Here is an 11,415-nt window from a genome sequence, read left to right on the forward strand (position 1 = left end):
AAGGACTAGGCTGGAAAGGATTTATGGTCTCAGGGTTTTCAAACTAATCACTCTACAGGCCAAACAGACATATTTTGCTATCTGGCCTCTTAAAGGGTGGTCAAACAGTGCTGACCATAAATTCACGGCCTACATGATCAGAGATGCATGTTCTCTTGTTTTCCCATCTACTGATGACCCCATCTACCCACCAAAAAAGATAATCTCCAGCTAAAATTTTTACCTTTGGACAGATCAACTGCAACACAAAAAGGTAAAATATATGCTCCATATGGTCTAACAGCGTGGTCAAATTTGTCCAACTTGCCCCACCAAACCAAGGCAGGTATGGCCAGCTTACAGGCAACATTGCCTTAAGAAGCCACCTCTTATAATTCTAATAACTGCTTCCAGGGTTTTGCAGTAAAGGAAGGGAAGACCAGTCTTTAGAGAAATAGGGACATAAATCTCATAACACCTGAATACATAATAGAGGTTTCCATATTTTAGGGCTGTTAGGAACCAGTGAATCTGAAGGCCCTTGCTCTTACCCCCTATAGAGAGCACTGCAGGGGTTCTGAGAATTGCAGTTAAAAAACAGATGGATGGCTATAGGTAAGACGTCACTGCAGTAAGGAATAAACTGACGTGAGCCATAAGCAAAGGAAGATCCCTAGTGTACTTGTGCATAGCACTATCACAGTACAAATAGCTTTGAGGCTTTCCTGCAGATCTCTAGTTATTCAACCCAACTGCACCACCTCCTAATCCTGAGCCGCCTGTATGGCAATAATAAATCATGCTGATTTGGCACTGAAGGGCATCAGCCATCAAAACTCCAGTACAGTGACTCCCCTGGATCATGTCTCCTTGAACTCTAAGCCTCAGGCAGTGGAACTGCCTGAAAATTAAAAATGGGACAATGGGGGCGGGGGGTGCAAGAGTAGAATTATGTTCAGAAATTCTACAGAGGGTCAGTTGTCTGAAAAAGGAAAAAAAAAAGTCACATGGCTGGCACAGTGGTAGTTTAAAAGCCACGCCAAGTCGTTTTACGCAAGATCTGGTAATTCATTAATCTATCTGGCTGCATACCTACAATGAATAACCTGGCACAGTAAGGAAACAGGCAGATATGTTGAATATTTATATAGAAGCTGGTTCAGTAATGTAACATGCCACCTTTAACAATGACAGTACAGAACATTTTTAGAAGCCTATTATTTTGTTAATGTAGCACCATACAACCTGTCATCGGGACAACCCCCCAGGAACCTTTAGACAGTCCCTTCCCAGAGACTATTATCCCCCCCCACTGCATCTATAGGCACCATCTCTCCCTACTATACCCGCTATCCCACAGCCACAGTCCCTTCCCAGAGGCTATTATCCCCCCACTGCTACTATAGGCACCACCTCTCCCTACTATACCCGCTATCCCACAGCCCCAGTCCCTTCCCAGAGGCTATTATCCCCCCACTGCTAATATAGGCACCATCTCTCCCTACTATACCTGCCATGCCACAGCCACAGTCCCTTCCCAGAGGCTATTATCCCCCCCACTGCTACTATAGGCACCATCTCTCCCTACTATACCTGCTATCCCACAGCCCCAGTCCCTTCCCAGAGGCTATTATCCCCCCACTGGTACTATAGGCACCATCTCTCCCTACTATACCTGCTATCCCACAGCCACAGTCCCTCCCCAGAGGCTATTATCCCCCCCACTGCTACTATAGGCACCATCTCTCCCTACTATACCTGCTATCCCACAGCCACAGTCCCTTCCCAGAGGCTATTATCCCCCCACTGCTACTATAGGCACCATCTCTCCCTACTACACCTGCTATCCCACAGCCATAGTCCCTTCCCAGAGGCTATTATCCCCCCACTGCCACCATTTCTCCCTACTATACCTACTTTATTGCTAGAGGCCGATGTCTATAAAATACTACAGATGCTGGCACCTGTTAACAGCTACTGCTCTGAAAGACACAGGGCAGGCACCCTTGCTTCCACCTCCCCCATTCATTAAGACAACTCTGAATGCAGGTATATAGAGGAAAAAAAATCACTGTCACAATATGAAATTGGCATCTATAAGCAGTCGTTCCTTTCTATAAATCTTGCTTTTGCCAACCAAATGACACTTTTCTAAAAGATCCATTCTCCCTGCCCTCTTTTCTGGTTCTTGATACTGAGCGGTTGATACCACGCTGGACTATTTCAATCATCAGTAAAACAATTTCTGTTTCTCACTAATATACGTTTCACATTCCTTGAGCCAGACATTACCATTCTGATATGTAAATGCTCAGAGTATTAAACCCGGCTACCGTGCCATGCTTGGAATGTCATTGGCTTAACTATGGATGCAAAGCAGTGGATTTAGATTAGATTCCTAAGTGAAAAATACTTCTGAGTAATATTGACTCAACACCCTGCGGTGTGAATGATTACAGGGTGACACCTGCTGGTTGACAAAATAACAATGCTACAGGCAGTTATTTCAATGGCCATATTCTTTGACCACGGGATTAATTTAACCATTTTGATGCTGTAGGTACTGAGAATAAACAGATTTATCTGCTGACGTAGGTAATTCACGTAGGGAAGAAAATGCGTGTGTATGGCCGGCTTTAGGGGCAACACCAGTCCAAGTTTAGCATACACAAAAATTTGGAAAGGGATACTAAAAAATGACAGGTAGCTGTACAGACATGGAATCACCTACCAAGTGCTTGTAAGAGAGCATTTGCCTGGAAAAGAATACTTCTGCCCACTTGTTGGTATGAGTACCTAGGGGTCTATGGGGACTGCTGTGGCACCACATTATTTTGGATGCTTAAAAACACAAAGCTCAAATATTGCCCTTTGTGCCACCAACCTACAGCCACCCTAGCCTTCCTACTCAGCTAGGGGCAATTATTCTTTTTGCCTAGAATATACAGTTAGTGTTTGGCTTTGCTCAGTGCAAACTGCCAGGAGTTGACAATAGAAATCCATGAAAAGGTAACACCAAGCGCACCGGACTGGGATATACTCTTTTAAAATTCAATCTTTATTTCTCCATTAAAAACATAACGCCTAACGCGTTTCGTGCGAAACCGCACTTAGTCATAGGCCCATGACTAAGTGCGGTTTCGCACGAAACGCGTTAGGCGTTATGTTTTTAATGGAGAAATAAAGATTGAATTTTAAAAGAGTATATCCCAGTCCGGTGCGCTTGGTGTTACCTTTTCATGGATTTCTGAGTTATTCCCTCAGCTACGGGTTCGGGGCCCTGAGCACCCGGACCACCTGCGGACTACGGTGAGCTGATTCTGTATATACTTGATAGCTTTGTGTTTATTTGGCTGCCTTCACTTGAGCGAGAGGCCCGGGGTTTGAACACCCGGGTCCTTATACAATACACGGTACGATAGTACCCCTTTGTTATATATGAATGGTCAGCTAATAATATATAACAGCATGTGCTGATGGATTTATATTTATACGTTAGTTAACTGTTCTATCTTTTTTGTGTTTAGTTTTTTTTGAGGAGTTGACAATAGGCAAGAGAAAGAAGCCAGAGGTAGTCTGTCCCTGCAGGGCCACCTGACCAGACTCACAAGCCCCCGCAGACAATATACCTGTTGTCATGTGTCAGCGTCTCAGCCCTGTGACATTATTACTTTTTTTCCTGTACGGCAGCCAGAACAGGCAACCAGCCTCCAACAAGAATGTCATTCATTCAGTGCTCTCTGGTACCAACTGGCCTCCCACTGGCTTCAGCCAGAGCGACATAGCTCCAGCAGGAAGGAGCCGCCCCTCCTGAACTATTTGGTACAGCATGCATGTGACTCTATAACAAGGGAGCAAAAGGTAAGCGGAGTATGAGGGTAGGGAGGGAAAAGTGCAAAGTGAAAGGAGTTCATAAAGGTAGAAACGCTGGGGCAAGATCTGAGCCATGCGCCCTTATCACTGGAATTTATACTGGTGCAATCTTGAATATCTTTATTAATACAACAATGTGTGCTACCATGTGTATGCAGCAATTTCCACTCTCCCTGGCCCTGAGAGCTTACACTCTAAGGGCTCATGAAGGTATGTTGGCTGTCTTTTTTTTTCCCCATTTAGCAAATACCTGGCAAGGGATATAGATGTAATGGAAGGCAGATGGATGCAGCCGCAGCTTTGAGGCACTGATTGCACCATATACAGTGGAAACAAACTATACACCATTTTCCTGCCCAACGCAGTCAGTGCTTTCCTGCTGTACCTACTGACTTAATATAAAGGACAGCCCTGTGTCTGCTGGCTCTCTGCTGCACCAAACAAATGCAACATATGGTGAAACAAGAATAACTCCTGGCTATCCAGGCCCTAAAGGGGACCACACACGCTTACAACTGGTTGGCCAGTTTGGCCATTATGACCATACTGTTGTGCTGTACCTTGGTGGGCAAGGGTGACAATTTTAACAGACTATCATGTCTAAACTAAAAACACAATCCAACAACACATTTTGTTGGCAATGGAAGGAGGGGCAGATCACTCCTATGACACACTGATGTCTGAGGCAAAAGGAAATTTACCTATTTGGCCAAAGTAAAAGAAGCTGACCCCAGAGTCCCAAGCCATAAACCATTAGAGGTTCCCTCAGGTTTTAGCTTAGTAAATCAACCAAGTCAGTATACAGGTCTAACCCATAAAGACCTATTACATGTTTGCTTTTAGCATTCTATTTGCACTAGACTGATCAAAGCTAATTGCCAATTGGTTGCTGTGGATTAATGGCCTGGAGCAAACATTACCAGAGAGTTAGACTGGCTCCAGTCGTTTTTTCACCCCAACACACCATATTACTGAATATTTTACTCAGAGACTGGGTCTCTAATTGTTGTTTAACTGCAACAGGCATTCTAAGAAATGTAGTTCAACATCACCTAGAGGAGAGCTAGCTGGTTGCCCTTGGCTAGTTTAATCTGTCCCTTAACTACAGAGGCCTGCACAATCAGATAACCTAAAATAAACATTGGCTCAAGCCACGCACAAGTTCTCTTTTGTAAACCAATAAAAGACAAAGCCACATCTTCCGTGTTGTAAGATAAAACGTAACAGAGATAAAAATGTAACAGATTAAACTTAGTGAGGTTAAAATATATCAGCTATGAGTTTAATGTAACATTTCCATCATCTACCTCCTGTAACATGAGTAAGGCACGTGCTCTCTCTCCCAAGCTCGGTTGTAGGTTTTGTTGTGTGTTTGTGCCAGGGTAACGTTACACTCACAAAAGCAGCACTGGTGAAGTTCAAGGGCAACAATTGAGGCAGCTGCCTTCTCAAGCATCTCACTTCAGACATAAAAGCAGGCCCTATTTGTCAGTGTCTCTCAAAAGCATCCTCTTCCTCTCAAGCAGTAAATTTAAGCTATAAATCAATAAAAAGCACTTTCTGATAAGGGCCCATAACCTGGCCTGGACTCTTGCCAAACTCACAAGGGCTAAGGGGTTCCTAAACAAGCTATGGGTGAAAGCTGCAATGGAGCAAGAACTTAAGTTGTAGCATCATGATTTCACAAATTACTCCCAGCCATGACAGTATCAGCCAAACCTGAGAATATCCAGCGCAGGTCGTTCCATATATATAGTACTAAGCTGATATGAGTTTACATATTGCCCTACTTATTAGGTAATATCCAAACTGTCTGGATTTCCATGCATGTGCTTAGTAAATGGCCCACCATGGATTCAGCATGGTTCAAAGATTAGACAGTCTTTCCATTTCAAAAGCCTATCAGCCCCTTCAATCCATCTGCATATCAAAAGCAACACTCATACTGACACCTCAAGTGCCAAAAAAGCTCTGCATGACATTACAAAGCACTCATTGGCTTTTAACAAGTACATGGAAATGGTGCTAGAATTGGCATGTGACCTATAGAACATGTTAGAGCCGCTACCCGCTCACAAATGTTCTACATTGTTCTGTAGGTTAAGCATGACAAGTGCCTTCAAAGAGCTGACAGGCGAGTAGCCTATAAAGCAGGATTACTGTGTCTACTCCCTTGCTTTGTACAGACAGAATATCAGGAATGTTAAAAATATTCATTGCTCTTAAGCTGCATATATTAAGGGTCATCACTTATTTGTGTTTAAAATTTTGAGAGGAAGAATGGAGGGGGGGGAGATATTTTCATTTGAATTATTGCACTCTATTTTGTGTAGGATATGAAGGAAGTGAAATTGATTAGTCCCAAAGAAATTAAGAGTTGCATGATGTAAACACTTTTAAGGTCTGTCCTTCTAGGTGAACAGAGCTGTTCAACTTGCTGCATCCCATAAGTGAATAATGGAGTTGCAGTGCAACATCAGACTGAGGTTACAGATAGCGTGTATATTTAAGGGAAGGGGGGCATCATTATAAACTATAACACACATCTGCGACTGCTTTAAAAAAAAAAAAAAAAAAAAAAAAAGCGAAATCTGTGGGACCCTGTGGAGTTCAACCTCCCATTAAACTCTGTTCCAAAGAGAAAGGGGGCTTGAGGCAGTCATGTCTTCCAAGATACTCTCAAATAGTTCTGAAGCTGTAGCAGGCTAAAAAGCTTTCCATATAGATTCATTATAAAAGGCCCTGGTATTATAATGTTCTAATTAATCGAATATAAACACCCAGATTAAGGTTCTTGTTCATAAAGATGCCGCTGAAATACTCACCAATTACCTCTCCCAAATGATATATTGCACCTTTTTGCATTTTGTTTTTTTTAACAAGAAACCCAACTGGAACACCTTATAGAGCATGCCGTGCTAACAACTGCTGGTCTGTTCTAACACCTGTATGTACGGATATTAATTTTCCGACTCACTGTCAACAACGTCCATTAATAAAATACAGCGGTGCTGTTAACTGATCCTCAGCTTCCACCGTAGCAAGGAAAAAAAATATTGGTTGTTGTCCAAGCGGCAATTTTTTATCCTGATTAAACAAGGTTGTAAGACAACATGAACTGATGGCGCGGGCCATGCTCATACCTCAAATATGTTGGACGATTCGCTGCTGTACTGATTGGAAATGTTTTCTGATTGGTCACTGTACCACTTTAATCCACCCAAAAAGCTGTCTGCATCTAAGTCATTGACATCAAGTTCAGAGAGATCAAGTTCAGGAAGATCGGGGCAGAGAGGCTGGTCTTCACCGACCAGAGCAGCACACTGCAAGGAGACAAGGGAAAAAGAAGAAGAAAATCAAGAAAAATTGCTTTAGGAATTTATTATTAACCACAGCAACATGTGACCAGCATTTAGCTATGATCAACTGGTTTCTGTGCTTTGGCCACCAAGGTTACCCTTCGAATAAAAACCCTGGAAGGCGTCCAAGTTGAGCAATCCTTCAAGCATCCCCATGCCCATCAGGAGATGGCTTCATGCCACAACCCATAAAATCACAAGCAAGGGTCAGCAGATGCACTATCGCTATCATATTTTTTACATTTTTGACAAAATATATAATATGGCGTTCGATTCAGCAATTTCACGGAACAAAAAAAAAAAAGGTTTATTGAAAGCAAGTAGCTGTATGTGCCATGATTTCATTTTTTATCCTCCCCTTTCTACCAATAATCGGATTACGAGTTCTGGTAGACACGAGAGTCTATAAATCAATTGCATTTGTCTTTTGTGGATGGAGGTAATTAAAATGGATACTACAGATGTACAGTGTTGCATGGTAAGGGCTACTGCCCACGGTTCAAAAATGTTCAATATAGGAAAAATCTTGGTCTGAAAACATGTAAAAAAAATAAAATCAGTGGCCAGCACTCAAAATTATTGAAGAATGCTCCTGTTGCACTTTTAAGCTGAGGATATATGGGGTAGGGCAGAAATGACTACTCTACTGATATACATTATATACATAACAATTCAGATATCTCACATTGCTGTTTCATTCATTTCCCCATACATCTGTAACAGGTGCTTAGCAACATGGCTGGGATTAAAGCAAAGGAGGGAGAAAGGCATTTGCCCTGGGGCCAGGCCTCAGAAGGGCTAAAATAAAATTCTTGGCAAAATGACTATGAGCGCACTGAGTCATTACTCATAGATATGGTTAGTATTCATGCCAGAGGGTCTTCTGCCGCCTGTCCCTCAACTACAACTCCCAGATTTCATGGGTCTCCCTCTACTTCAGTCTTGCTTAGCAATGCCTAGTTCTTAAATTGTAGGTAAATAATAATAAAACTCAAAACACCTCAACCAGCAGGCGAGGGCTAGGAGGCCAAGGCCAAAACGATAATCCGAATACAGAAAAAAAATGATCATTGCAATTTTGCACTTTATTTTTATAAATCCAGATCAGGAGGGAGCCAATAAATTGCCTTAACCGCTCCAGCGATGGGAAAGGAGCATTGCAATTATGTTTAATTTCCCATTAACCTTTGCAGGGTTTTTTTTTTTCCTTGCCTCCGATAGTCACGGCCCAAGAGAGAGGAGCAAGTGAAGTATGGCAGTGCTAAAATTAACCGCTTCCTTGCTGTGCCTGGCTCAGCCAGTCATGCGTGGGAACCAAATGGCACAATATTTCGTATCAAACTTGTTGCAATGGCCCGGAGAGGCTGCCCCCATCAATCTCTGCAGTCACCTTCATTAGAACCTGCAACATCTGGGAGTCGGAGCTGCGTGGGCCCTTATGAATATGAACATCAGGCTGACCCATGCAGCAAGCACACACACTGCATCCTCCGCCAAGTGTCTGCTTCATCTCTCTCCCCAAAACCCTTTAAATAGACTACCAAGCTTAACCCCTTCAGCGCAGGCACCCTACTGTGCTGCAATGTGTTGCTGGCCCACTTGGCAGCGTAAGTGTTCATTAATTTGCTTCCTAGGAAAGAAGCAGCGTGCAGCAGTGATTTGATTATGAAGGGGGGGGTGGTAAGGGGGGGGGGGGGGGAAAAGCAGCAATGTATGAGTCAGGGCTGCAGCAAGAGTTAATCCATCCATGCATTTCATGTAAAGCGGAGAGAATAACTGTGACATGAAATTCCTGACTGCACCTAAGTGTCCCCGAGATCAATAGCTGCTCAGAAACAGTTTTGTGCCCAGTCCTTGCTTTACAGAAATTAAAGAAAAAAAAAATATTCCAAATTTCCATGCAAAAGCTGCATCCTTCAGCTCCGAGTGGCATCAACCATAACACTGGATAAAAATAAATAACAGACCCAGCAGCTGGGAAAAGCCAACACCATATAGGATACTCGGAATAGGAACAATTAGGACTCAAGTGCTTGCCATCTAGCTTGCAACTGTAATCTATAGGCAATCTTATTTGCAATAATGAAATCAAACCTTAATGTTGCCAGCGAGTCTCCCTCTATATACACGCCTTTATGTATAGATGGAATTCGTCAGTGGTCTGCATACAAAGCAGCGAGTCGTTTCTTTTTTTTTTTTTCTCCCCCTCTCCCAAGGATTGGGATCCCTGCATTTTTAATTATTGCACTAAAGTTTTATATAACTTATAGGATGCCTAAGCTCCTTAATAAGGCTCCAATTTGTATAGTGCCACCATGCAGAATTGGAGGAGAACCTGTTTTATACACCGTACTCCAGGGACCGGGGCAGAATTGCTGGCTTTTTTTTTTTTTCTCTTTATGAATTGTAGCCAGCGCAAGCTGTAGATTTGATGTACGACCATCTATTTTTACCCATACAGCAACATCTCGCGCTCCCCTCATACTGTTATCTTTTTGGTTTATTCTAATAAACAGCGGAGAGCGGAACAGCTGATCACCACTTAGCACAAGCCGCTCAAGCCTTGCAGCTGGCAAATACGACTAGGATTTTTGCCTTAAAAAAAAAAAAAACTGAAGGTTTAGGTGTTTGAGTGAATGTGCCCAGCCTGGCATGTCTATATGCCTAGGTGCTTGCCTTGCCATACACCTTGTCTTGCCATACAGGGGGGCACCTATTGAGCAGGCTGGCATGTCTATGTGCCTATGTGCTTGCCTTGCATACACCTTGCCTTGCCATACACCTTGTCTTGCCATATAGGGGGGCACCTATTGAGCAGGCTGACATGTCTATGTGCCTAGGTGCTTGCCTTGCCATACACACCTTGCCTTGCCATACAGGGGGGCACCTATTGAGTAGGCTGGCATGTCTATGTGCCTAGGTGCTTGCCTTGTCATACACCTATTGAGCAGGCTGGCATGTCTATGTGCCTATGTACTTGCTTTGCCATACACCTTGCCTCGTCATACACCTATTGAGCAGGCTGGCATGTCTATGTGCCTATGTGCTTGCCTTGCCATACACCTATTGAGCAGGCTGGCATGTCTATGTGCCTATGTGCTTGCCTTGCTATACACCTTGCCTCGTCATACACCTATTGAGCAGGCTGGCATGCAGAATGGAAGTATGGAAGCATTAATAACTGAGATTATTTTAAGTTAATTGTTATATAAATAGACATGGCAGGCTTCCAAGCAGGCCACTGGAAAGACTTGAGAGTGATATGAGTGTCCCAGAGCTGCTGCTAGCCTGCATGTGACTGGCCAGGGGAGAGCCAAAAGGCACATGCAAATACTTTCCAACTGCAACAGACACCGATGACAGCAGCTAATCTTTGCACTCACAGCATCACAAGAGTAAAGCCTTAAAAATAGCCAGCCGCTAGGGCTACGGGGAAAAATAGCAAAAGGCAAAGATTTATTTATTTTTTTTTATTTTTTTTAACCCACCCCCCTCCTTCCAACAAAAAAAAAAATCAATTTTGCAATCTTATTTTATTTTTTTGCAATGAATGAAACAAATCTGTATTTAAATGAATAAAAATGTAGAATGTGGCTAGGTGCATGGCTTACCTCTATGTCACTCCATACAGAGTCCTGGTTGCACATGTCCCACGCCATCCAGCCCCTGAATGGATCTACAGTCCCCAGCAGTGACACACACAGCTCGCACTCATGCAGGCAGCTCGCCTCTTACTGAGGCTCAACTGAAGGCACCTGTCTTACTACTGCCGCTGGTCACATGATGCGGCTATTACAGGGAGGCGGGGCTGTCTCTCTCCGGGCCCTCCCCCTCTCTCTCTCTCCCCTAGCGCTGCCGCTGCTGCCACCTGTGACGTCACGGGGAGGCTGAACTCGTTGGAGTTAAAGCTCACTTAACCTGCTCGGTGCCGGGGTAGGGGGGCAGGCAGCCCGTTGCTTTGCCGCATTACAATAGCCTCCTGCCCCACACAGGGAAAGCAGTCTGTACTGCAGGGCAAAGCGGGCTCCCGGCATGGCAGGGTGTGTTGGTTCGAAAAACGATTACATTATAATTTCAGCCTATGGATTTGGGGCATCTACACTGCAGCCGAGGATGCTGGGAGTTGTAGTGCTATAGCGTCTGCTGTAGGTTGGGCGTCCCTGTTGTTTACACCCCTCCCCTTGAGTGTGGCTCTTGCCTTTCT

At 43.9% G+C, this 11,415-nt stretch overlaps 1 protein-coding gene across 2 annotated transcripts in view; it reads right to left on the bottom strand.

Moving 5' to 3' along the window:
• ppargc1a (PPARG coactivator 1 alpha) overlaps positions 1-11,009 on the bottom strand; it is a 60,609-nt gene extending 49,600 nt beyond the window's left edge. Inside the window, exons 1-2 of one of the 2 annotated variants that reach the window (XM_004911224.4) lie at positions 10,823-11,009; positions 6,996-7,175 (exon numbers count right to left, since the gene is read on the bottom strand). In XM_004911224.4, coding sequence (XP_004911281.1) covers positions 6,996-7,175; positions 10,823-10,870 — 228 coding nt within the window. In that variant the 5' untranslated portion in view covers positions 10,871-11,009. The remainder of the gene's footprint in view (positions 1-6,995; positions 7,176-10,822) is intronic. The other variant, XM_002936713.5, reaches the window with a different exon arrangement.
• Between the last annotated feature and the right edge of the window lie 406 nt (positions 11,010-11,415).

This window comes from Xenopus tropicalis, chromosome 1, assembly GCF_000004195.4.
Source record: "Xenopus tropicalis strain Nigerian chromosome 1, UCB_Xtro_10.0, whole genome shotgun sequence".
Lineage (NCBI taxonomy): Eukaryota > Metazoa > Chordata > Amphibia > Anura > Pipidae > Xenopus > Xenopus tropicalis.